Below are 26187 nucleotides of genomic sequence, written 5' to 3' on the forward strand. Positions count from 1 at the left end.
CGCCGTAGCCCCGCCCACTTTTCCACTACACTCCGTCGATCCGCGTCATGGCTAGAGCTTCTCCCCACCGCGCATGCGGGTCCCGCTTCGTTCGGCGGTCCGAGGCCACCTCCGTAGCGATGTCGGCGCGGGGCCCGTTCCGTAGCCCGCCCTCCTTCCCGCCGCCGCTGCGCTTCGGGCAGCCCGCCGTGTTCGGCCAGGACGACGGCCCCGCGGGCCTCTCCTTTACGCCCGCCGCCACCTTCGCGCCGCCCTACGCGCTGGGCCAGGCTCCGGCCCCGGCGGGGAATGCGGGATTCTGCTTCAGGCCGCCCACCAGCCTGGGCGGCTTCCCGACCTCCAGCGAGACGTCGGGTGGCGGCGGCGGTGCCTTCGCCGCTCCCGAGTTCCGCTTCAAGGCACCCGAGAGCGCCGCCGCCTTCAAGCCGCTGTCAGGCGGCGAGGTGGAGAAGTGCCCGGCTGCCCCCGCGGCCTTTGCTTTCTCGTCGCCCTTCGCCTTCGCCTCTGAGACGGGCCCCGAGGCGGCGGTGGCGCGGGAGCCTTTCACGTTCTCACGTCCCGCTGCCGCTTTGGGGCGGCCGGAAGAGAGAGGTCTGAGGGCGCTGCTGGAGGATCCGGGGGAGCCGCCGTCCAAGGGGCTGAAGCGGAAGGAGGAGCGGGAGCGCTCGCCGCGGCGGGCGGCCGCGGCGGGCGGGCGGGCGGCGGCGCCGCCGGAGAAGAGGGCGGTGATGGTGAGCCGGCCCCGCGGCGGGATCCTGTTCGGCCGCACGCTGGAGGATCTGCTGCGCAGCCAGGCCCGCGAGCAGCGGGAGCGCGCGGACGGCCCCGAGGCCGAGCGAGGACCTGCCGAGGAGGCGTCGTCGGCCGAGGCCCGGGAGCCCGCCCGAGAAGGTGGGCGGGAGTCTGGTGGGGGGTAGCCCTGCCGCCCGGGTGTCTCCCTGCTTGCTGACTGCTGTCGTCTTCCTTCTCGTCACAGATGCGGCCCCCACCGTCTCTGCTTGCCGAAGCCGCTGCAGCGAGAGCACGGAGGGGCTGGGGGGCCTGCCAGCCGCCGAGCTGACGGCTGTCCAGTGCAAGAACATCCCTGACTACCTCAACGATAGGACTGTGCTGGAAAGACACTTTGGCCAGTTCGCAAAAATTCGTCGGATCATGACCAGGCGTAATAAAAAAATGGCTGTTCTCCACTTTTTTGATCATGTGAGTATCAGAAGTGGCATAACTCTTGGAAGTTTTCAGCCTGGAGAAGTCTTCAAGGATGCCTTAGAGCCCCTTCCAGTGTCTAAAGGGGGGTTTACAATAAAGAGGGAAAGCAACTTTTTACAGAGATAGACTGGAAGAGGACAAGGGGAACCAGTGTAAACTAATAGAGGAGTTAGATGTTAGGAAGAAATTATTTTAAGGTGATGAGGCCGTGGCATGGGTTGCTCAGAGAAGCTGTGGCTGCCCCATCCCTGGAAATGTCCAAGATCAGGTTGGATGGGGCTTGGAGCAGCCTGGGCTAGTGGAAGGTGTCCCTGCTCAAGGTGGCGCGGGGTGCAGCTGAATGGTCTTGCAGGTCCCTTCCAACCCAAACCAGTCTCTGATTCTATGAAGAAAGACTTAAATCTGAGTGCTTGAGGTGGGTGCAGCACTAATGAAAACTACACTCTTGTTTGTAGAAAAGTGACAGGTTTTTTTGTGGAGAACAATTCAGCTGATTGCACGTAGGTCTTAAGTGAGGTTAAAATACAGCAACCAGAATGTTTTGGTAATCGGTAAATGTTTCTGTGGCAAAAACTGCGCTGCGTGTTTGAGTGTTGTGATGCCAATAGGTTTCCATGTTCTGCTTTTGTTTCCTTTCAGGCCTCTGCAGTTCTTGCCAGAAAAAAAGTGAAAGAGTTGCACAAAGACATAGTAACATTTTGGCACAAGAAGAAAACAAGTAAGTGTGTGTTTCCAGACTACTGAATGATGTATAAATAGCTTGCCAACTGCTCTTTTTTTTTTTCCCTGATGTGCTGAGGATGAAACCTAAATTATCTCTTAGTAGGAGATATCATGGTTGAATCCTTAATGCAGTCATACAGTAGCCATATGGTGATGTTCATCCTTGTGCTTCTGTCCAGAAGTAGGATGTTCTTTGGGGGTGTAAGAAAACCCAGTCTGAAATGCCTTGCTACCTGCCTCAGATCGTGGACTGGGATGTGGACTTCCAGCTTTCAGGAGAAGGTTCTGAGAACCAACCTAAGGAAAGTGTCCTGAGAATCTCTGCAGTGTCTCCTGAGGTTGCTGTTCTGTGCATCAATAGTTAGATGCCGTTTGAACCAAAAAAAAAGTGAACAACCTACACAGTTTAGAAGTGGAAAACCTGGATTCCAGAGCCTGCTTGGTATTAGGGCAAGAGGGGATTATTCAGTCTCCAGGGAAATACTTATAATGTCAAGTACTTCCCTTTCTTTAGCTCCATGAGTGCAGTGTGTGTGCCTGTGAGATCCTAGCCTGTGGGTGCACTTCAGCTGCCAGCACAGCTTTGACCAACCACAGCCTTGCCTTCCAGGAAACAAATAGTTGCTGAGTTGTCTCCCCGAGAATTAACATCTTGAAGCAGCAGCTCTAGGGCTGCCTCATTGCCAGTGTCATTTTATCATGGTGTTATGTTTGTGGCAGCATTCCAAAATAGCTATTCTGGGAGGGTTCAAGAAATCCAGCTGGTAGAAAAATTGTCTCTGGAAGAAGAAATTCTCCCTTCCTGCAAGTGTTAATTCATGCCAACCTGAGTCTAAGCTTGGATATGTGAAATAAATACTTTCAGCAGGAGCACATGGAATTGTGATTTATGCAGGTGAAAACAGGTGAAATAGATTTTGTATCCCATAGGGAGTTAAGACTTGTGGATTATATCACAAACCTGAGAGAACTGTGATTCAGTTGAGGACTAGACGTTATTTACTGCTAATTACAGTTATTGCTAAGTGATATTGTCTTGAAAAATACTTATTCTTTATAGAACGATGACCTTGATAGCAATTAGTGGAAACTTGGTACAGCTCCTATTGCAAGTTCATGTGGAAGTTTTGCATGCATGTACAAAACTGGGAGTCTTAGTTTTCATCACCACCTCCATGGGGCCAAGAAAGAGCTCTTGCTTAAACTACTTGGCAGGTACCTGGTTTCGTATTTACATGTAATTTCAGGTCCAGCAAAAAGAGAATTTTCATCCAAGGAGAAGAAAGCAAGTGAAGATGAAGGAAGGCAAAGCAGTGAAGAGCAAAGCTATCAGCATTCCCCTCTTAGAAAACCTTTAATAAGATCTTCTGCCAGCAGTGTCATGCCTGGGAGAAGGTATGTCCCCTCCTCTGGGAATTCGCCTGGCAGGAAATGGGAAGCTTGGAGAAGAATGGTGATCACTGTGTGCCAAATATGGTCACATTCTTTTCAGGGAGGCTGCTTCCCTTCTTTTCTGATTTGTCTGAATTAGAAACACTCATCTCTCACACTTTGTCAGAAGGATATTCCTAATGGTTTATTAGGGTCTTCTATTTTGGTGAAAGTAAAAGATTTTGTTCATAAAAGCACCTGTAGTATGAGGTGTGAGGGAAGCGAACAAACAGTGCTGAGCCCAACTAGGACTGAGCAGTAATGACACTGTTTGTGGTTGTGATTCGATGAGCTTCTCAAGCAAACAGTTTCCTTTGGAGGTAATTAGAGCTCTGTGTAATGAGGGTCTCATTTTTGAAATAGTTTGGATCATTGTCTCACTTCAAGTGATCAGTCTCCCTGGTTTGTGGCAGTCACAGAAGTGGCAAGCCAGTCATCGTTGTCATACCTCAATGGTTTGTCTAGTCTGACAAAAGTGATTTGATATGTATAATCATATAACTATAAAATTAGTAATATGTTGTGAAGGAATCTGTATTCCTTGATTTTAAAAGCATGTTTGTACTTGGCCCTGTAAAATCTTTGAATAATCTCTATTGCTGTAGAAAGCACATTGGTTTTGTCTCCAGCAAGCCAGTTCCTAACTTAAAATACAAATTACTGTGCCATAATGTTGCAAAAGGCTACAAGACCCATCCATTTTTGTCTCCTGTATGACACTTTCACTTTTCCTTTTCTGTTCATTTCTCCACAATGCCAGAACTCTTGGCAGCGTTGTCAGGGTAGTGCTGAGGATTTAACCAGATTAACTCCTGGGGCTGGCATTAGCGCAGCACATCCATACATTGTTCATGTTTCCCTGTGAACAAAATACTCTTCTAAAGAGATGCTAGCATCCTAAAGAACAGTGAACTGATTAAGACTGGGGCATGCGCTAATGTATTATTATTAATAGAAAAGTCTTCTGCTTTAGTTCTCCAGCAAAGAAGCCTGGCCTTCGAAAAACGCTGCAGTTTGAAGCAGAGCTGTTTGATTCCAGTTCTGAAGGGCAGAGCTCGGAGGGCTTGGGGGCTTCGCTGTCATCACTCAGTAACCTGGTGGGATTGGTGGCTGAGACATCTGAGGAGAGGTATAGGCTTTTGGACCAGAGGGACAAAATCATGCGACAAGGTAATTAACATAAGTTAGTTAGTGTGTCATCTGCTTCTCTGCTGGAAAGAAGTGTTTGGGTTTTGTGGCAAAGCTGTTGTGATATTATGGAAATGGCTTAAAAGAGAGTTTAATGTAGAACGGTCTATAAAATACTCTCCCAGTGTATTATTTTCTGTTTTTTTTTTTTTTTCTTGTAAAACACACAAATCTGTTCTACTTATTGCATGTGCAATTTTTTCCCTTTCCCTTGTGTAAAGGGAAGGGCAGAATGTCCATTTTCTGTGAAGGAGGGCACATAGAGAGATTTTGCATCTCTATAGACTCTTTAAAGAAGGTTACTCAAAGCCTTAACTGCATTTCGTAGAGCCATAGATAGCAGAATTATTTGAGTTGAGAGGGGCCCTAAAGCTCATCCAGTCCCACCCCCTTGGCATAGGTAAGGGACACCTACTATCCCAGGTTGCTCCAAGCCCCATCCACTTCCAGGGGTGGGGCTACTACAGCTTCTCTGAGCAACTTGCGCTAGTGCATCTAGCATTTCTCCAAATTCAAACTACTATATAGCTGAGAATTATTTCAAGAAATGTCCTTCTGTTTCACAGTGGTGGTTGTAAAACCTTCCATGCTGTTCTTGCAGTTTCAAAATTGATCCAATTTTTAATTTAGGATCCTATTTTTAGTATTGACAGACTTCTTGTCCACTCAGTGCAGAATTTTGAAATTGCTGTTCCTTAGGACAGAAAACATTGGGTGTCTTTTAAAAGCTTCAGTCTTTTCAGCAAAACTCGCAATATGTGCAATACTTGGACAGGCCTCACAGTGGGGAGAACCCCACCCTTGTCCATTTCTGACTATACCAAAATTTAGGTACAGCCTTGCATGCTCAGGGCTGTTTTGGCACATCAGGGTAATAGCTTATTGTGAAGAAAAAAAGAAGAAAAAGCCCCAAAACCCAAGAGATGCTTAGTGTTTGTTCAATTATTTCTGTGGTTTGTTTTTTTTTTTTTAAGCTCGAATAAAAAGGACTGATCTTGGCAAAGCAAAAACTGTTGTTGGCACTTGCCCAGATATGTGTCCTGAAAAGGAGCGTTACATGAGGGAGACAAGAAGCCAGCTCAGCATCTTTGAATTGCTTCTAGGAACTGATAAGGTATGAGATTGCCAGGATATCAGTATGTCTGATGCTCATTGGAGCTGTCAGTATTGTTTAGCTGATTACAGGGGTAATTCTGGTGCAAAAATTCTGTAGGCTGTTTAATTATTACCTTTGAATTCCCCACTGGAAAACGATATTTGCTTTTTCACTCTGTCATGTCTTTTATTCAGTTATTTAGGACTATAGTTCTAAAGCTGTAATTACATATATGTAATTCTCTATAGCTATGTATTGTCTTAAAGGTTCTGAGTTTGAGACTAAGTCAACTCCTTACTGAAGTTAAAGGCATGGGTGGGATGAAATCCTCTTTACTGCTGGGAAGTTGTACATACTTAGGTTTTTATCCACTCTTGCAGGTGAATCATGCAGCAGCAATCAAGGAATATAGCAGGTCTTCAGCAGATCAGGAGGAACCTTTGCCCCATGAACTGAGACCCTCTGAGGTGCTGAGCATGACCATGGACTATTTAGTGACAAATATTATGGATCAAGGAGAAGGAAACTACCGAGAATGGTATGACTTTGTCTGGAACAGGACTCGTGGAATAAGAAAGGTAAGCACTGTGGATGTAGGTGTTTGGTGATAAAAAGCAAAAGATCCCATCATGCTGTGAAAAAAGGAAGCAAAAAGCAATAGTTGTTCAAACGTTTTGAATTGCAGAGTGACTCAAAGCACAGTGAAATGGGTTTTCCAGAGGTAGTGCCAGGTGACTGCACTCTTCAACTAGTTTAAAAATACACGTAATGCATTCTTTTTCATTCTGTTAGGATATAACCCAGCAACACCTCTGCAACCCACTGATGGTGTCTCTGATTGAGAAGTGCACTCGCTTTCATATCCACTGTGCTCACCACTTGTGTGAAGAGCCCATGTCCTCCTTTGATGCTAAAATCAACAATGAGAACATGACTAAATGCCTGCAGAGCTTGAAGGAGATGTATCAGGACTTAGCTAACAAGGGGATTTACTGCAAGAGTGAAGCAGAGTTCCGAGGTTATAATGTCTTGCTGAATCTCAACAAGGGCGATATCCTCAGGTGAGAACAAGCCATCATTTGTTTTCTCTCTTTACCTCTGGGAAGAATTGAGTTTAGAATTAAATCCAGACAAATTGTAATGCTCCTGATTTTAATTCTGTGCTGTTACAAGTTGCTCTTGAATTGTGATTGTTCAATATTGAAACAAAAGTTTTATCCCTGTCTTTTGTCTCTACAGAGAAGTTCAACAATTTCATCCAGAGGTTAGAAACTCACCTGAAGTTAGATTTGCAGTTCAAGCTTTTGCTGCACTAAACAGCAACAATTTTGTGAGGTTTTTCAAGCTTGTGCAAGCAGCTTCCTATATGAATGCCTGCCTCTTACACTATTATTTCAACCAGGTGAGGAAAAAAGAGATGGATATTTTAAAAACTGTTTAATGAGTAAGACAGTCTGGGATTTGGGGGAAAATCAGCAGAAAACTTAGTAGATACTAAGCCATAAAAAAAATACCGTTACTATTTCTTTAAAAGTGTTAAAAAAAATATCGGGACCTTTCTGCTGTGATATGAAAGGCAAATACTGAAAATGTTCTTTTTTTTTTCCTTGTAATTGTGTACATATAAATATTTCTCTGAAACACAATTTGGTAGCAGAGAAGCAGGCCTGAGAGTCCTGCAAAGAAATGTGAGTCTGCACTTTCAGAAGACCTTGCAAGGTGTTTTTTCTACAGAAGAATCACAAAGGGATATGCTCAAAACAAATATCATGAAAGAGGAACAGAAACTAGAAGCAAGTGCGTAGAATTTAAAAAGAAAGTTGCAACTCTAAATAATTGTTTATGTGGATACTTGATGACAAAGTATTGGTGTATTTAAACATGATTCTCACATTTATTGTATGCTTTATAGTTTCTTTTGCATTCTTTCCTAGTAGTTATGTGGCTTTTTCTTTTCCCCCAGATTCGTAAGGATGGTCTCAAATCCCTCAATATTGCCTACACTGTGAGCACCCAGAGAAGTACAGCATTCCCCTTGGACCACCTCATCCGCATGTTGCTCTTCAAAGACTGCGAGGAAGCAACTGATTTTATAAGTTACTATGGCCTGAGTGTATCAGATGGGTAAGTGTGAGGAAAATGATGCTCGGGGGGGGGGGGGGTTAGCCTGATATCAAACAAAGGCATAATGTGGGGGAGCTGCTCCTGAAGGTTGGAACCAGAGAAAGAATGGGCCAAGAACAGGGGATGAGTCTCCATAGGATATAAGGACACAGTTCTACTTCATGGGAAACTGGCATTATAGTGATGCCTGTAAGGTGGGATAAAGCTGAACAGTGCAAACCAACTGTTAGAGGATGTTGGAGGACAGCAGTTCACAGATAAGTGTATGCCATGAAAATCCATACATTGTAAGGTGTGTTCATCCAAACTTGGAATTTTGAGAGACTGGGAAAGGAAAAAAAAACCTTTGAGGATGCCAGTTAGTCATCTATTCCTGTCAACATTCTGTTTCAAACCAATGAGTTTCAGAAATGAAAGCCTGTACGTTACTGGAACTTTGTGGACATATGCCTGGTTGTTACTTTTGATTTTCCCCAGTGGTTACGTGGAGCTGAATCGCTCGGCTTTCCTGGAGCCAGACGGATTACCCAAACCACGGAAATCCCTGTTTGTCAGCCAGAAGCTCACTGTCTCTGTTGGCGAGGTTGTGAATGGGGGGCCCTTGCCCCCAGTGCCTCACCATGTGCCTGTGTCCAGCTTCAATGGGCAGAACAAGTACATTGGTGGAAGCACCTCCATGGATCAGGCTAGCAGCAGCCAAAAACCCAGTGTGGAAGCAACAGGTGAGAGCAAACCTGCATTATAGGTACTGCTCAGAATACACTGTCGAGGCAGCTCTGTGAGCACGTTTATTGTACAAAGCAGAAGCTGTTAGTGGCTCAGAGATTGAAACTGCATGGCAATTTAGATGTAATGAAAGGATTAGAATTTAAATCGCAAGAGAATTACAGAATGGTTTGAGTTGGAAGGGACCTTGAAGCTCATCAAGTTCCACCACCCGACATGGCAGAGGCACCTTCGGCTAGACCAGGTTACTGGGGTGTGTTTATGTATCCGTAAAAGCCAAGAACAACCTGATTAATAAAATGTATTTCCCAATTCAGGAAATTCTCTGTTGAGCCAAATTTTGCCAACATAAGTGGAAATAACAAATGTTTGACTACTTCAGAAAACCAACTTCCCTTTGCAGTTTACATGTTTTTTATTTGCAGCTGTTTGTTGCCTCTGTGTGTATAAACATGTCAGTTTTCAGGTTAGCTGAATGTGTGCTTTTCTGTCCTTGCTGGAAGTACAGATAGTGTGTGTAGGTGCCAGGTGTGCCTGACTTAAAACAGTTGCTTTGTTGGAAATACATGTGCTTGGTAATGAGGTTAATGTGCAATTAAATGTTTAAATGTTTTGTATAAAACATTCATAAATGTAAATGAATTTCTATGATATATTTATAACTTTAAGGCAACAAACTGCTCTTAAGGATTTATTTTATGACCTGCTGAGTTTTATCAGACAAGCCATTTTTTTGAAGATAAAATTTGCTTCTGTTTGTGACTGATCTGGATTCCTTATTTTTTCTCCTTTTTCCTCCCAAGAAGGAAGAGTGGAAAGCAGAGGTGTGGATTTAGAGGCCACAGCAGTGAGAGTCCAGTCCCCATCTCATCTTCTGCCCTCGTTGTTGCCTCGTCAGCTGGTGCCAGTCCTGCCCTCTGCACAGCCCATCTCCCAGTCTGCTGCACAGCCTGAGCCTCCCCTTTCAAAGCCTCAGCCTGGTTACTCAGATGAGGTAGGGAAATCTAAACTCATCAGGAAATATTTGGGAAAGATCTGTGAAATATAACAAAAGGTAATCAAGTTCTTATGGTATTTTTTTTTTCTGGAACATGCATGTATGTCAAATGAGACATGACAAAAGTTTCTTGCTGTGGGTACATGACCACTGATGCTGGGTCTTGAATGTGTATCCCATCTACCTGTGCTGTTTTTCTCCCTCCCACACAAGTTTTTGTATGCTGATGCTGAACCAGTCTCAGAGTGTGTCATTGCTTTGTACAGTACAGTTGTCATATTCTATCTAGATGATGGCAAATTTCAGTGAAGGGTAGACCTGATAATTTGGAATTAAATCAGCTAGAATGGAAGTCTAAAGTAAGAAAATAGAAGTCTCTCTTCAGTTATGGTTTCCTGATTTGATTTGCCCACATTTATTACAAAAATCTGCTTTTGTTTCTGGGCTGTTACTAACCTTTTAGATAGTCTAAATAGTCTGAATTTTGCAGGCTGTTGTGTTTGCTTAAGTTGGCTCAGTTTGTAAGCAGAAATACAGATGCTGCTGTGAATTACAGTCAGATAAGGAAGGCTGGAAAGCCTTACTCCCAGTTTACTCCTGAGAAGGGCCACACCTTGTTTCAGCTGCTTCCTCTGCTGTGTTGCAGGACATTGCCGAAGTGGTGGACGGGCTTGTGCATGATGTCCTGAAAGGAGAGTGCAGAGAAGTGGGCAGAGCAGGAGCAGCTTACGTGGCTGCTGCTATCTGGTAAAGAGCATTTCTTGCAGGTTCCCCTGGAGTCTGTCACCACAGTTGCCCCTTGCCATAGCAGCACCATGTGTGAAGGTGGTAAAACTAAGCACTGTCAGGTCTGTGATGGAGACCATGTTACTCATGCAGTGGAAGGGAAAGCAGACCTTTCTTCAGATGTCTGTCACATCCCAGCTCTAGCCTTAAGGGAAGGCTGACCCAAACCTCTGGAAGCTTTGTCTGGTTAGAAACCTCTGTCATGGAAGGGAAGGTGCCCAAAGGGGGACAAGAGGAGCAAGTCCAGATCTGGCTGCTTCTCTGCTTCTGATAAATTTCCACTCCAGGGCAGTTGGTAGAGTTATAGATGTGGGATGTGACCCAAACAGTTGTTGTTCCAGCACTGTTTGAATGGGGATAGCTGACCCAGGCTGACTAATGTCCATTCCCTGTGATGCCATGGTCAGCAATGAAACTGGCTTAGAGGAAGAAATTGGAGATTTGTGGCTTTCAGGGTGGACATTGATTGGGTACTGTCTGTGTATTGCTCTTCCCATGGGAAGTGATGACTGGCTGCATTTACTTTGCTTGATGGGGGAGTAAGGGTTTTGCCTTTCTGTTTTACAGTCTGTATGTATTTCCATCCACAAGTTTTCCTTTTTTCTTCCTACTTTCTTCCCTGTCCCAGTGTGGGGAGTGGAGTGAGCCAGTATCAATGTGTGTGTGCTTGGCTAATGGCTAGAGTCAGCCCACCACAGAGAGCAAGGTGTGGTTGAGAAAAGTATAGACCTGGGGCTTTGAATGAAACAATTCTGGCTTTGAGAAGATATTTGCTGTTTCTGCACAGTGCCTCAGAGGCCACCGTTGAGGAACTTGTGACTGTGGTGATGGGGGAGATCCTCAGAGAAGTGGCTGGAAACATGCTTAGTGTGGAAAGGCAACGTGTTCAGGAAGAACGGCGCAGAGTGGAGGAGGAGAGGTGAGGCACTGCTTTGGCTGTGGGGCAGAGTGGGCTAGGTAGACCCCAGACAACGTAAGGACAGCTGGTGCCAGCCTGAGTCCTTGTGCCTCTGCTCAAGGCCCATGTTTTTCTGCCACAGTGGCAGAATAGCCTCACCTTGAACTCCCCTGGGGTTGTACAGGCAGGGTTCCCCTCTGCATTCTTGGGTGATCTGCTGGTTAGCATTTTGGTTGCCTCGAAGCCATGGTGAAAATGGTGGGTGGGAAATTTAGGAACTTTTATTTACCTAGAGCTTCTGGAGAGGGACATGCATTTGCTGTATATGCAGGAGCTTTTCCTTCTGAGTGAGCTACTTGTTTGTAGCTTACTAGGGTAAGAATAAATAGAATCCCCAAATAGTTTGGTTTGGAAAGGACCATAACGATCATCTAGTTCCAAGACCCATCCATGGGCAGGGATGCCACTCACTAGATCAGGTTGCTTAAGGTGTTTTTGAGGGAAACCTGACTCCATGCAAAACTGTTTATTTAGAAACCAGATTGTGGGAAACAATTTTAGGCAGATTAGGTCTTTGGCAGTGCATGTAGTGCTTGTGTAACTAAGCACCATTTTTGCCGATGTAAATTTTTTCTTTGTCCTTCCAGGCAAAAGCAGGAAAGAGAAGAGTTAATAAAGCAGTTGAGCCAGTTGCTGGGTATGGAATTAATGGAAGAAGTAATACAGGAAAGTGTTAAAGAAACTTCAGTCAATGAGTTAAGGTATGTACAACGTGCTGCATGCTGTAGTTTGCTTTCCCAAGGGTTTCCTAAATGTCATGGACTTCCCTGTTTGCATCTCAGCCCACTGAATTGGCATTTGCTGGAGGTCTTCACCTTAGCAGTCTTGGTTTGTTTTATTTGGAACTAGATGTGCCTTAGAAAGAGACCGGCAAGCCCGGATTGCCCGGTGTTCAGAAGAAGTGTGTGGCCACTTCATGGAGCTCTTTCTGGAGGATGAGATTTTCCAGATTGCCAAGGAAACCCTTCAGGAGCTCCAGTGTTTTTGCAAATACTTAAAACGGTGAGTTACCACCCTGGGACACGGCTGCTTCACTTGGGAGCATTGGCATGGAGCAGTTAACAGAGATGGAACTTCCACTGTCTGGTTATGTCCTTTCTGAGACAGTTTTTTCTGTCTTATCTCCATGATAAGGTTAGACCTTACAGTCTTAGTACCAGCCTCTGCTAAATTACTGTATGTGGAGAGGGGATCACATCTTGTTGTAGTCAGGTAATGAGCTTGGTAGGGGATTCCAGCTTCATTCTGTCTAGAAACTTGTAGTAGTTTATCCTTGTATTGTTTCTGCTGATCACTGGTTTTCCTGCCCATATGCTTGGTGTGTTGTGGTTGTTGGGGTGTTCATTATACAAATATCTTGTGACAGAGGTCTGCAGAAGAGTTCATGAATGGGACCTATTTATCTGTTGTTTTCCAAAGGTGGAGGGAAGCAGTGGCAGCTCGGACAAAGTTGAAACGTCAGATGAGGGCATTTCCAGCTGCTCCCTGTGGCTTGGATTCCAAACATCAACTGAAAGCACTGTCCCCCAGTGCAGAGTGGCCTGTAGCCATGGAGAACTTGTGCCAGAGATTTGTAAACCTGGGGAATGGAGGAAAGCTAGGAATCTCTTGCACGAGGTAAGAGATATTTCCAGTAGCATCAGTAGGGAATCTGGTTGATTTTTGGAAGATAAGTTACCAAAAATTCTTTCATTGTGAATGTTAGTTGGTTTGCAGAACTGTTTATTCTTCCAAAATATAGCTTCCAAAAATATTTTGGAAGCTTTTATAGCTTCCAAAATACTTTCTCCATAAATGTCATGACCAAGACTGAAAATCCAAATAAATTCTTCTGGTAACAGCAACGTTCTGAGGCCTCTGTAATATTTCCCAGGCCTCAATGTTCTTAGATTTGTTGAAAGTATGTGTTTTATACACATACTTATATACATAAAATATACAGCCAAGAATATTTTGTTTCCAGATTGAACTTGCTGAGAAACAAGACAGTGCATGAAATTAAAGTTCAGCACTTCTACCAGCAGTTGGTAAGGTAGGCTGGGGTTTGGTTCTTGTGTTCTTTAGAAGCAAGCTGCAGCAGATGTGCCAGAGATACCAGAAGTTGCCAGAAGGTATGGCTAACCATGCCCGAATATCTGCTTGCAGCCTTGCTTCTTGGGAGTATTTTGGAATAAGGGGAACAGGAAGGTCATAGAATCATAGGATGGTTTGGATTGGAAAGGACCTTAAAGATAATTTTGTCCATTCCATCCCCCTGCTATGGGCAGGGACACCTTCCACTAAATTAATGAAGGTGTTGGAACAGATGATCCTCCTGGGTGTAATTTTAAGGATCTGATGGGTATTATGGGGTGTGACTTTGTACCTGGATGGGATGGAGCCTGGGATGGGCTATGGGGGGAGAAGAGTAAATGAGCTATCAGTGACCTAGCTTGCGGTTGGAAGGTATTGATTGAGATGTTTGAACTGCAGCAGAAGGCCTGGCTTCCCATGGCTCCTCATGCTCTCCAGTGGCCTGGGTGTGTGTTGGATCAGTGTGGAAGTGAAGCAGTACACATATGCTCCTGAAATCCCCAGAGTAAGGCTCATATGTCAGGTTTAGCAGCTGCAGTTCTTAAAGGATGAGCAACAGATCCAAAGAATTAACTGGTCAATACACTACAATATTGTAACTTGTTCAGTGCAAGACAGACATTGCTCAGCTGGGAAAGAGCCCTGGAGTGGATCTTTTCACCAGTTCTTTTGTCTCTCTTTAAGTGAGTTAGCTTGGACTCCCCTGGATCTTGTCTCGTTAATCACGGAACATATTCCAGTTGAACAAGAACAGGTTTTTTGGAAGGCGCTCTTGGTTTTGCCCAGTGATGATGCATATTCCAAGGATGATCCCAGTAGGTATGTTGAAGAGTTGGTTGCTGGGTCCCTTGCTCAAACAGGGCAGACTTGTTTTATTTAGCTAGAAGAACATTAGTAGTACAGTTCTTGATGTAATTTTACCTGTACCATGTCAGATTTCCAGTTTTTTTTTTCTCCAGAGCACTCTAAACAATATAGCTGTGATTTATTACAGTGATCTGTATTTTTTAACATTGTTTAATTACTTTTGCTCATACTGAAAACAAAACCTTGATAGATGATAATTTATAGCTATTTATTAGGTCTATTTATTTATAATAACCTAAATATATAGGATTATGATAGATTGTGGTAGCTTAGAGGTGCTGTTACTAAAACTAAAATGCCAGTTTCAACAACAAAAACCCCCAAAGCTCTATTTGTTGTTTGCTAGGATACTGACGGATTGGCTGAAAGCCAAGTTTATGGGACACAGAATCAGTGAGAAAAATGCTTCACATACAGAAGGCAAAATTCAAACGCTGACGTTATTTAGTTCTCCTGGCATGCAGGGGACCAGAAGCATTAAAGTCAGTGTGTGTATAAAGGTAGGTGAGAACAATTTAATGATATCTAAGAGGCCATAAGAGCAAGGTAGGCTCTTTTCCAGTGGATATTGTTTCCTGTCAGATGGAGGGAGATGATACTGGGATGGTGTCTTGGTTTGAAAAGACAGGTGTCCTCTAAGGAAGGCAGGAGCCTCCCTTGAAATGGAAAATGCAAACCCTCTTCCTCTGGATTATAATTTTGAAATTAAGGGCCTCTCAGGCAAAGATATTGGAGTAGGAATAACAGTTCTTTATTAGGCAAAAATAAAAATTTAAAAAAGAAAATATAGAAATAAAATGCAGTAATACAAAAACAATGCTGACAGTCAGAATATGACCTGACACCTTGTTGGTCACCCTGTGGGGCACTGATAGCAGTCTGATTAAATGGTGGCTGTAGTTTTCCTGGATGACAGATGGGGTTCTGTTGAAGCTATGATCCTGTAGGAAGGGTGTAGTTTTCCTCTGAAGTTCCAGTGGTGGTGTGGATAGGCCTGGTCTTCCTCTGAGAATCCAGTGGAGAAGAAAGCTGCTTCTCTGGCTATCCAGGCTTTTCCAAGCCTGACGGTGGTGTTCCAAATCTCAGATTATATCCAGGAAGGAATGTTTGGCTTCTCCCTCTGGGCAGAGCATCTCACCATGGGATGATGTAATTTTATTAGCCATGCAGTGACACTCAGTGGCCTATTAACAGAAGATATCTCCTGGAGGGAGGATTGGTTATGGAGGAGATAAAGAAAACTGCGTGGCTCAATTAACAGAAGATAACACCCCATGTCTAACAGATGGCAATAGAATAAATACCCCCACATAGCCACATCTTGCATTTCCAACCTAAGACAGAGGGATAGAGGGTAATTGAAAAGGTCTGAAAAAAGATGGAGTTTTTTTTCTTTGTTTTCAATCAGCTGAGAAATACCTGGATTAGTAGAACATGAATCATCAATTCCTGGTCCCAAAGCAGGTGCTGAAGGGCACTTCTGTGCTCAGCTCACCTATCAGACACATTCATGTTGGCCTGACAACAGCTTGTTGTCTTAGGTTGTGTAGAGCTCATGGAAAAGGATGTCAAAGCTGAATGGCAGTGACAATATCTGCAGATTTTGCTGTGGAAATAGCTTTGTTTAGCTACATTATTGTTGTCATCTTTGTTGCCTGTCTAGGTGGCACATGGTGCGCTCTCTAACTCAGAGCTTGATTTGGCTGAGACACAAAAGGACTTGCTTGGGACCAGTGGCCTCGTTCTTCTCCTGCCCCCCCGAGTTAGCAGTGAAGATATTGCAGAAGATGATGTTTACTGGCTTTCAGCTTTACTGCAGCTGAAACAGCTGCTTCAGGCCAAACCTTTCCACCCTATAGTTCCCTTGGTGGTTCTAGTCCCCAGTCAGAAAGAGGAGGCTGTGGAGAAAGAAGTAGAAGATGGTATGTAATTGTTTTTGTGTCTTGAAACAATGAATGTTTAGGGCTGCCTGAAGTAGAAGTGTTGTGACTAGTTCAGCCTCTCAGTTACAGTTAAAGCAAGAGGCTGTGAAGTAGAGTGCATCCCAGAGCTTTCCTAAAAATCTTGAGGCCTTAAGAGCTCACCAGTTTTGGCCTCCAGTTTTGTTTCATACACATTATTTGATCCTGAGAGTCCGTGGGCAGAGATGGAGGAGAGCAGCAATGCAGTGAATGTAATGCAGAGCATGTGGCCCAAGGACATGTGTTCTTACTCTGTGTACATGATGAGTTTTCTTATTTTTTAAGGTTTGATGCTCCAGGACTTGATTTCAGCCCATCTTATTTCAGACTACACCATTGTAGAGCTCCCAGGCTCTGTCAATGACTTAGAAGGCACCAGAATGGTAAGAACAGCAAGATGCAGGAATTATTTTCCCTTATTTGTGACTGTTCTATTTTCACTGACCAGAGGTCAGTGGCATTTGCTACAAGAAAAAAAAAAAAAAACCTGAAAACTGCACTGAGACCAAAATTAATGGATTACTTAAACCCACTCTTGTCTGCCTTGCCTGTGTTGCTGCCCAACAGAGGAGTGCTGGTGGTGGGTAAACCATTTTATCCTTAAGGTCTTAGTCCTAAAATGCTGAAGACTCTTTGTAGCTGTTCTGCTGCTGTGAGATCATCCAGAGTTAGACCATCTTGGTTGATATGACTGAGATGCCTCTACGTTTCATGTTCTGTACAGGAATTCGATCATACAGATCTCTCCCTGACAAGCCCAGAGTGATGCTCCCCAACAAACCCTCACAACTTAGGTGTGCACTTCAAGGACCACCATGATCCGACATGATACAGTCACCCTGGGCTAATTTCTGTGAACTGTCCAATTTTTCCTGGATAAGTTTTCAACAACCCCAGCATCCTGCAGCAGGGAATTCCACTGCATACCAAACAGCCTCTTCTTTGTCTGTTCCTGAGCTTGCTGTGTGGAAATTCAGTTTGTGGCCACCTAGCTGGAGAATTATTGTTGTAAATATAAGTTTGATGATGCCTGATTTATTTACCTTTTGCTGCATATTCTCTTGGAGAATGTTATTCAAACTTCGGGTTGAATCCTTTGTTTGTCCTGATCACTGCAGAGCAGTTTCTAACCCTCCCTCTTTTGTGTGTCATAGGTCTCTGCAGCTGTGGGCTGGCTGGTATCCCACTGTCCTGTCTCCCTTGAGCTTTGCAGCCAGACCCTTCAGGAGTACATTGAGGATGGGATTGATGGAGAGTTTGGCAAGCGTTTCTACCATGACTGGAAGGAGAGGCGTTTAGCTGGGCTGCCATCCCAGGAGCCTGGGGTCATCATAGAGCTCTACAACAGTGTGCTGCAGTTCCTGTCAGATGTGGCATCCTCAGAGCACTTTTATGACTTGTCTTGGCCTGTCACAGAGTTTTCAGAAGCAGGGGGTAACAAGACGTTGCCCCACCTGCAGTGGAACATGCCAGATCACCTGGCTTGGCTGAAGAAGGCTGTGCTGTCCTTCCAGATCCCATACCTAGATCTGCCTCCTATAGGCGGTAGGTACTTCACACTCTAATATCTTCTTGGCGGCACGTTGTTCTCCAAGATATGCCTGTGCAGTGTTGGTTCTGTCACAAATTCTTGCAATTTACTTTGATTTTTTTTTTGTTCCACAGCTCCTTGGCGTCCTGTTTGCCACATGATTTTTCAGTATGTCTCTCAGATTGCAAATTCTTCCCATACTCAACCACTGATCCAGTCTCAGGTGGAGAATCTGCTGAGCAAAACTTACCAAAACTGGAAAACCAGAACAACTGGGAACTCTGATGAAGATGGACCTTCTGTTGATGAGATCCCTTGGGATTGTATCTTGGCAGTCTGTATTGATCATAAACTGAGAGACTGGAAACCACCCAAACTGCCTGTTGCTCCAGGTATTGTATCCTCCTGTGGCATGGATGATGCTTCTTTTGTGATGGTATTTAATGCACTGCCAGTGGTGCCTTTCCATATGGCAGCAAGTGATGTGTAGCAGGGAGGCAGCTGTGGTCTTGCTGTGTTCTGCATGTGTCTTCCCTTTGGAGTGTGTTTTTAATATTGGTTATGGCTTGACTTGATCCTGTGACTACAAATGTGGATCTGGTTAGAGTCTTTCAGCCCTGCCCTCCCAACGGGGGACGGTTTGAATCAAGCAAAGGCCAAGAGTTACCCTTCAGTAGCTGTGTCAGCAGGGAGGGCAGGCTGCCACAGTTAATTATCACTTCTGTTGATTAATGAAGATTGTCCCAGACTCTGTTTGAAATCTATTTGAAAGTGAACAATTGCTCTTTTCCCAAATTGCCTTTTTAATAATGAACTTTTCTTCTGAAGGCGAAAACCTGTGAAAATTATAAACGTTAGGTTTGGGTTTATTCACAGAAGCTATAAGCAAAGATGGTCAGATTCGCGTGTACTTCTTCAAGGGGCATTTAAAGAACTACAGCGTGCCTTTCTCATGGGATCAAGCCAGGCTGCGGACACAGGAGGAGATCCGGCAAGGCCACGAGAGGTGAGGTGGCCTGCACGGTGCTGAAAAGTAGCTTTTGACATCCTCCCAGAACCTGCTTGTGTACATCTCCGTAAAATGATGTACAAGGCTGTGCTGAAACAGAGAGGAAGTAGATTTTATTTGTACAGGATTACTCAGCTCTCAGAGAAATGGATTGCTTGGGGAGTGCTGAAAGTATAGAAATTAACTTCTGCCAAAAAAACCCCTGCTACTGAGGCTTTGGAGTTGTGCAAAGCACGGTGGGAAAACAATGTGAATCTGAGAAAATGATAGGTTGAGGGGGAAGGATGCCTTAGAGCTGTGTGACATTAAAGTGAGATGTCGAGTCTAGCTCACTTCCCTAGCCATGTTCAGATGGAAGCCACTCTCTTCCCTCTTGGAAGCTTAGCTGCAGCTCTTTTGTGTAGTGGTTGATGTTTGAGGTGAATCCTATGCTCCCGTCAGATTAGTTCTTCTCTCATCTCATGCACAGGTGGTGTTGTGTTGGACCCTGGCCCAAGGGCATTATTTCTCCAAATGGTCACTTCTCACTCCCTGCTATTTCCAAGCTTCAAGCTGAGAGGGAGAAATCAACACACTCATACAAATTCATGTGGTTTTGTTTACTGTTTTTTTCCTCCCCTCTTCAGATCAAAGATAAAATCTCCCAAGTCTTTTAAGAAACCCTGCAGTATCTCCATGCTGCCACGTCAGTATGGCTCTGGAATGAGCATGCTGCCAGGTCAGGAAGTGAGCATTCCCAGTACAGATGAATTCAGAGACACATCCTTGGCCCAGCAGCATCTGTTGGTACAGTTGCAACTGGAAAAAATAGAAAACAGGAGGTAAGTTCCCAGAGCAGCATCTTTTCCTTGCAGCTTCAGCCCAGAGTTGTAAACAATTTGTCACTTTTATGGAACAGCAAGTTAAACTGTGCTAGAAAAGAGCCCAGACTGTCTTGAGTTCCATCTGATTTCATCAAGCACATCAGGGCAGTTCCCTACTATTTCCTTCTTGCATCAGGGGAACAGTCCAGGATGGTAGAAATTCTTGGAGTTGTCAGGAATGGTTGGAAACTCTGTGGTTAGTCATGCCACCAGAACTGAAGCAGTACAGTGGTCTGTGTGTCCCCCAGTCTCACAAATGTCTATAAAGTCCTCTCTGGAATGTCAGTTTGTAGCAATGAAGATCACAAAGATGAAGAACTAAAGCTGTTGAGGTTGGTCCAGGAGGCTTTTGTCTCTTCTGCCTTTCCATAAGTTGAGTCTCTTCAGTCTGCGTGGCTCCTCTCTGTACCACAGTCCTCTGTGATGGATTTTGATAGCTGCAGTGGGGCACAACAGAATGTTTTGAATATGGCTGTGGAGATCAGATACTTCTGAATCCAGAAAACCTCTTAGTGTAACGCACTGGTTACAGGGACAAAGCCAGGCTGCCATCTGACTCGTGCTCTTGCCCTTCTCATCCAGGTTTGAAGAGCAGCTGCACCAGTATCTAGCTGAGGATATGAAGCCCCTTGGGGATCTCCTGGGTCTTCCTCTCTACCTCCCTCAGTCTCTGCTCTCCACCCCAGCTGCCACCTGCCCCTTGGTGAAGAGTCCCATGTCAGCTGCTCAAGAGGTAAGAGAAGGCAATTCTGAGCTAAACTAAAGCTTTGAGGAGTGCAGTAGCTGCAAAACCTGTAGTGGGAATTAACTTTGGGAGAAAGTCTCAGTCTCATCTCTTTTCCTTCTGCCCAGGCTGGGAGTCAGGAGGAACGCAAGATTCCAGAGCTGGAGCAAAGCTCTGCGCTGTCAGACAGACTGAAACACCTGCAGCAGCTCCTCAGAGCCACCAAGGAGGCTGAGGCTGCCTCTGAGCTCCATCTCTCTGCTCTGGTGGACATGGTGGACATTTGAGCAAAGCTGAGACATGGAGACTCAGAAAAGAAGTCCAGGTCCAGGTGATTGAACAGATGTACTCCTGGGCATGTTCCAGAACAAGCAGGTGGTCTCCTGGGATGAGAACATGGAACAGCTATGGGGCCTGGGCCCTTCTCACATGGCTGCAGTGCACAGGGCGAGCGTGCCATGGATGGTCTGGGACTCCTTCCTTTTCTGCTCTACAGGCGCAGAGATGAGTCAAATTCTTTTTCTTGGAAGGCCTTAAATTACAGTGGTGGTTTTTCTTTCTCCCAGCTCTCATTGTGGGTAAACACAGCTTCATTGGGTTCAGCTGTAGGGTAGCACAGGCCCCTGGGAATATTGGAGCAATTTCTGTCCACAGCCACAGTCCCTGAAATGTTATGTCAGTCTGTGCTTTCTTCATGCAGGAACTGCCTTGCAGCAGCACTGTGGTTTGAAATTCCTATTCTGTTTCTAGGAATGTCAAAACGCTCATTCTCAAGTTGGAGCAGCACTTGCCCATGAGTTTTGTACTTCTTATTGCTCAGTGCAAATCCAGAAGGATTTTTGTTATTCTGGGCCCAAGTTCTATTTTATTCAATGTTTTCATCATTAAAAATAGTTGAGGTGCTTATTCCACAGATTCCAAGTCATGCTGGAAAACAGGATGCTTCCTTCAGTCTTCAGTAAATAGCTATGGAGAAACAATTTTCCTTTGTTTTTAGAAGAGCAAATAGCCTGCATTCTCCAGCATTTAAAAACTTCTGAAAGTTGAAGGCCCTTGGTTTTGGTCTAATTCCTTTGTTTTTAGAAGAGCAAATAGCCTGCATTCTCCAGCATTTAAAAACTTCTGAAAGTTGAAGGCCCTTGGTTTTGGTCTAATTCCCAGTAAATAATTTGAAGATGTACTTCATGTCTGCAGTACTCCTATACAGTTCATATTTTTCTTATAAAATCAGCCAATTTTTCTCAAACAGAGCCTTCTGCCAGGTTGAATATAAATTACTGCACTAAACTGATTATCTTGCATGCCCAACCCAGCTTGAAATCCTCAGTAGTCTGAAACTGTCAATTGCCTTCCAAAAAAGTAATTTTACAGTTTTTTAAAATAGCATTTCATTTTAGTATTTCTCTTAAACCCAAAATAGCAATAGTAGCTTAATGCTAAGTTGAAATAAATTTAAATTTGAAAGGGTGTGCTTTAAGATTCTTCCTGCTCCATGTGCTTTTGTAGGGCTGAGTTTTGTTGTTTAACTGGTTCTATGTGAAGGGAAGCCTGTGCTCTGCTTTTGATGTTCTCACTTTGCTTGAAATTCAGCTGTCAAAACCCAACAGAGCTTTGGGAGCGTGGCTTATACTATTTGCTGTAAATCGTGTTTTGTATCTAATAAAATTTTTCGTGGCTTGAAAGGTGCCTCATTCCTCTATAAAGGCTCATGGTACGGGATGCTTTCAAGGGGGAAGGGAGTGGGGAGGGAGGCTGCTGTTACCCGGGGAGTATCTGGGATACCAGTGCGGGGGGCTGGTTTCGCTCCCGGCCTCTCGCATTGTGTTTATCTGTGGATGGAGGACCCGGGGCAGCAGCAAAATCCCGACGAGGGTGGGATTCGAACCCACGCGTGCAGAGCACAATGGATTAGCAGTCCATCGCCTTAACCACTCGGCCACCTCGTCCCACCGAGTGCTGCGTTTTCATCGGTCTGTCCCGTGCCTTAGGCCTGTTCGCGCCTTTAAGAGCCCGATCGCCTGGGAGCCGCCTGCCGCGGGGGCCGGACGAAAGCCTCGGTAGTGTCCGCGCCGGGCGCTCTGCGGAGCCACCTCGCGTGACCACGGGGAAACAAAAAAAGACCCTAAAAAGCTGCCCTCTCTGAGGCTCGAACTCAGGACCTTCAGATTATGAGACTGACGCGCTGCCTACTGCGCTAAGAGGGCGCTGACCAGAAACATTGGTATTGGGCCTCCAGCGGGTGAGCAAGTGACGAGACCGGGACGGGCCCCGGGGCAGGGCGGGAAGGGGCTGCGGCGGCTGCGTCAGGCCACCAGGGGGCGGCAGACTCTGTAGTGAGACGAGGTGGCCGAGTGGTTAAGGCGATGGACTGCTAATCCATTGTGCTCTGCACGCGTGGGTTCGAATCCCACCTTCGTCGGAATTTTGCTGCCGCGCGGAGTGAACTGCGGAACCTCGAGGTGGGCTCGGATTCTTGCGGCACACGGGAACTCGGCGGGGGCGGGAGGGGAAATGGTACCAGCAAGTGCCTGGTCTACACTGGCATCTGCATCCTCCGCAGGATCAAAAGTCACCCGTGCCCTGGAGATTTTGGGAAGGGGATGGCAGAAGAAATTGACATAGTGTCTAAAGGGCCAGCCAAGGTCCTTATGTGGAGGGGTGGGAAGTCTCTATCCAAGACTCATAGAGAAGAAAGAACTTAGAAATCCTTACATGAGCGATTACTGCTGAAAGTGGCTTTTGAGCAGTCAGGCGATAACCTTCCAAAACCTAGAGTGCAATAGGGAAGTAAACTGGGACAAAGGAAGTGTGAGACCGTGGATGGATACCCTGGATACTGTGGGGAGAGCAGGCAGAGAAGGTATAGGAGGGTTTTTCCCATCAGAGTCCTTGGTAATTATGCCCGTTCATTGTTACTGGGAAAAAGATGCAGCAAAGTGTGCAAAAGGCAAAAAATAGGGTCACTCTGGAGGACCAATGGGTTGGGACTCCAGGGACAGGGCACAGCTCCCTCTGACGCTCCGTGTGCCACGCTAAGCTCAAAGCTCTACGGGTATCCCTGAGGGGTAAAAATCGATGTCCGGGTCCCGTCGGGCTCTGCACCGGCCAGGCGAGAGCAGGGTGGTGATGCCCAAAAAGAAGGCAAAAGAAGGGCTCGTCCGGGATTTGAACCCGGGACCTCTCGCACCCTAAGCGAGAATCATACCCCTAGACCAACGAGCCGACCTGCGCGCTTCTTCCCGCGCCCCGCCCTCACCTGGCCCGGCCCGGCCGCTGCGCGGACGCCGCTGCCCGGGCACCCCAGCCCGGGGCCGCTCCCTGCGCACGGCCCGCGCCCGCAGCCCCGCCGGGACACTGCGCCATCAGCGCCACGCACATGGCACCCCCACACATCCCGGACGCCCGCACCTCCGCACCCCGCCCCGCACCCCGCCGGAGGCACCACTCTTCCCCCGCTGGACCGTTGGTGCTGTGAATCCTGCTCACAGTAATGGGTTTTACCTACCTGGATGGGACTCCTGGTGGTCATGGCCTGTTATTTTTCCCCTCCTGCTATCAAGGAATAAGTAGCATCAGAGGGCAGGGAGTCATGGACCACTCACTCTGGGGTCAGGGGATATCCTCCCGGGGATGAGGTTCTCTCTTTTTACTGGCAGGCCAGCTGGGACCCACGCAAGCCCAGGGCAGTGGGGCCAAGGTGCCCAACAATGCAGGTTTGCAGTGTGTTTACACCTTAAGGTGTGATGAGACATGGGTCTCACTCCTAGAGGAATTGTTGCTTTGGTCAGAGCCTGTCCTGTTTTTCTCTGGAAGTACAGAGCCCTCTGGGGTCTTCCGGTTGTTCCCCTCCAGTCACTGCAGCTTAGGGCTCAGCAGGATGGGTAGGGCAGCTCGAGGGCATGAGGTGTGGCACCTACTGTGCACCACTGCTGTCCCCCCACTCCTGGGCCTGCCATGCCCTCAGGTAGTACCAGTGCTTTTGGGCGGGGGGGTCTGTGGGGGGCTCTGCCAGCCCCACAACAAACAGGGAGGGGTCTGGAGAGGCAAAATAACGTAGAGATGCTGGGGGTTGATCCCAAGGCCTCTTGCATGCAAAGCAAGTGCTCTCCCACTGAGGTACATGCCCTTATGCAAGGACAGGGTGGTGCCCAAGAGTCCCTGCTGTCTTCATGGTCCACCTGCCCCTGTGGCCACTGGATCCAGGGAAGTTATGCACCATGGACACCTCCAAATACCAGCCCCACCTCCTGGGCACCGTAAGATGATTTCCTTGTTCCAAGCTGTGCCAAGGGGCAAAAGGCAACATCGGCCACCCTCCTCAACTTCCAGAATTGGGGGGCACAGATCTGGGGCATGATCCTCACTTAAGGTGTGAGAGGTCCTGGGTTCAGCTCCTCGATGACCCCACCTAACTTCTTTGTCTGGCACATGGGACTGCAGCATAACCAGGACTCTGGCACAGAGGGCTGGGTTCCCCTTCCTGGCTGGGTGGGCAAGATGGACCCCCCAAGGCTGGCATGTGTGTGCCCCAGGGATGAGGGGACCCAGCCAGGTTGTCTCCCAGCCTTGCTCAGGGGGATGTAGCTCAGCAGGAGAGCACTTGCTTTGCATGCAAGAGGCCCTGGGATCAACCCCCAGCATCTCCATGTCTTTTCCCCTACGAGAGCTGCTGTATCCCTGGGCATCCTTGGAGGATGCTTTCCTGTGCTGCCTGTCTCATGGCCAAGGCACCTGAATTTTTTCCAGCCATCAGTAAATATTCCTGTATGTTCCCTTTTCTCAACCCTCCAGGTGTGGGTACTGGGGCTGACCAGAGCCCCACACCAGGCTGGGGGATGGCATAACCTGAGGCAAAGTGGGGTGTCCCCATTTGTTGCCACCTGACTGAGGGGTACCAATGGCTGTGATGGCTGAGGGGTGAGAGCATTGGACTTGAAATCCAATAGGGATTCCCTATGCAGGTTTGAATCCTGCTCACAGCAATGGGTTTTACCCATGGCTGGATGGGGTTGGGTGCCAGGGTGACTGACTCCTTCCCTCAGGATTTTGATCCCTGGAGAGCAGTGGACAGGGAAGGGGCAGTGCTCTTGCATTGGGTGGGCTTGTGGACTCTAGGCTCAGCTCCTGTATCACCCCTCCTTTTGGGCATCTGTGGCCAGGTGTGGTCTCTACGGTGTCAGGGCAAGGACGGGGAGGCACTGCCCGGCACACCGGGCAAAGGCAGCCTCCCTAGCTGGGTGGCCCCTGGGATGGGATGGTCCCATCACTGCCAGGAGCACAGTGTTGCCCAGTGCCTATGGGCACAGGCACAGCTCAGCCATGGCCAGGGCTGGTTCCCTCCTGGGTTGGGAAATAGCTGTCAGGGCAGTGGAGGCCATGCTGCCACTGCAGCCTCAGGGGGAAGCTCTGCCATGGTGCATCCCTCACCTTTGGGGAGCCCTTCCAGAGGCAGATGCAAGTTTATCATCATTGGCCTGTGGAGGAGGTGATTTTGAGGAGGGAAAAAAAAAGCTGGAGGTGCTGGGGGATGAACCTAGGGCCTCTTACATGCAAAGCAAGCATTCTCCAACTGAGCTACATCCCCTGCCTGGGCTCTCCTTCTCTGGGGATTCTCCTGACCCCCCTGTTCCTCGTGGCCCCATTTTTAAAATCAGGCAGACACAGCCTATAGCCATGCTGTGCTGGGCAGAGTGGGAGCTTCCGACAAAGTTTAGAAATTCCCATTGAATCATGAGGTGCAGAGAGGAACCCCTGGCTTTCTAAACTTTTCAGAGAGGAGCCTGGGTGTAGCTGGATCCAACCTTAGCCCCAGATTTTCCAGTTCATCTCTAAAATATTGTATAGGTGTAGTAGAAACTTTATACAGCTTTATCCTGCAGGATTAAAAATAAATATTAAAATAAATACTTACACAAATACATATT

General features: G+C 46.6%; 1 protein-coding gene and 6 non-coding genes across 7 annotated transcripts; 4 read left to right on the forward strand and 3 right to left on the reverse strand.

Annotated features, from left to right (window-relative positions):
- Window positions 1–32: 32 nt before the first annotated feature.
- On the forward strand, window positions 33–21945 carry MCM3AP (minichromosome maintenance complex component 3 associated protein). Its single transcript, XM_068196742.1, has 29 exons — window positions 33–891; window positions 977–1200; window positions 1846–1924; window positions 3177–3324; window positions 4334–4530; window positions 5523–5662; window positions 6025–6222; window positions 6437–6705; window positions 6884–7046; window positions 7608–7768; window positions 8246–8490; window positions 9298–9488; window positions 10138–10238; window positions 11065–11196; window positions 11823–11936; window positions 12085–12237; window positions 12655–12852; window positions 13199–13267; window positions 13993–14127; window positions 14522–14675; window positions 15839–16097; window positions 16422–16519; window positions 17291–17681; window positions 17802–18059; window positions 18544–18673; window positions 19303–19497; window positions 20122–20272; window positions 20392–21338; window positions 21425–21945. Exons 1-28 carry the CDS (start codon window positions 48–50, stop codon window positions 20548–20550), a joined length of 5556 nt encoding a protein of 1851 aa, XP_068052843.1. The 5' UTR covers window positions 33–47; the 3' UTR covers window positions 20551–21338; window positions 21425–21945.
- A 182-nt stretch (window positions 21946–22127) lies between these two features.
- On the reverse strand, window positions 22128–22209 carry TRNAS-GCU (transfer RNA serine (anticodon GCU)). Its single transcript has one exon. It is a non-coding gene; the product is annotated as a tRNA-Ser (tRNA).
- A 185-nt stretch (window positions 22210–22394) lies between these two features.
- Window positions 22395–22467, reverse strand: TRNAM-CAU (transfer RNA methionine (anticodon CAU)). Its single transcript has one exon. It is a non-coding gene; the product is annotated as a tRNA-Met (tRNA).
- Window positions 22468–22600: 133 nt separating this feature from the next.
- On the forward strand, window positions 22601–22682 carry TRNAS-GCU (transfer RNA serine (anticodon GCU)). Its single transcript has one exon. It is a non-coding gene; the product is annotated as a tRNA-Ser (tRNA).
- A 731-nt stretch (window positions 22683–23413) lies between these two features.
- TRNAP-AGG (transfer RNA proline (anticodon AGG)) lies at window positions 23414–23485 on the reverse strand. Its single transcript has one exon. It is a non-coding gene; the product is annotated as a tRNA-Pro (tRNA).
- A 1352-nt stretch (window positions 23486–24837) lies between these two features.
- On the forward strand, window positions 24838–24909 carry TRNAA-UGC (transfer RNA alanine (anticodon UGC)). Its single transcript has one exon. It is a non-coding gene; the product is annotated as a tRNA-Ala (tRNA).
- A 254-nt stretch (window positions 24910–25163) lies between these two features.
- On the forward strand, window positions 25164–25245 carry TRNAS-UGA (transfer RNA serine (anticodon UGA)). Its single transcript has one exon. It is a non-coding gene; the product is annotated as a tRNA-Ser (tRNA).
- The last annotated feature ends 942 nt before the right edge of the window (window positions 25246–26187 follow it).

This window comes from Anomalospiza imberbis, chromosome 7 (genome assembly GCF_031753505.1).
Source record: "Anomalospiza imberbis isolate Cuckoo-Finch-1a 21T00152 chromosome 7, ASM3175350v1, whole genome shotgun sequence".
Taxonomy (NCBI): domain Eukaryota; kingdom Metazoa; phylum Chordata; class Aves; order Passeriformes; family Viduidae; genus Anomalospiza; species Anomalospiza imberbis.

What these genes read in the sequence shown, in the direction of transcription:
- MCM3AP (XM_068196742.1), top strand. Translation starts at nt 48, where the DNA reads ATGGCTAGAGCTTCTCCCCACCGCGCATGCGGGTCCCGCTTCGTTCGG. An exon ending in CCGGGAGCCCGCCCGAGAAG is followed by an intron (nt 892 to 976) that starts GTGGGCGGGAGT and finishes TTCTCGTCACAG; the next exon opens with ATGCGGCCCCCACCGTCTCT. An exon ending in GAAAAAATAGAAAACAGGAG is followed by an intron (nt 19,498 to 20,121) that starts GTAAGTTCCCAG and finishes CTTCTCATCCAG; the next exon opens with GTTTGAAGAGCAGCTGCACC.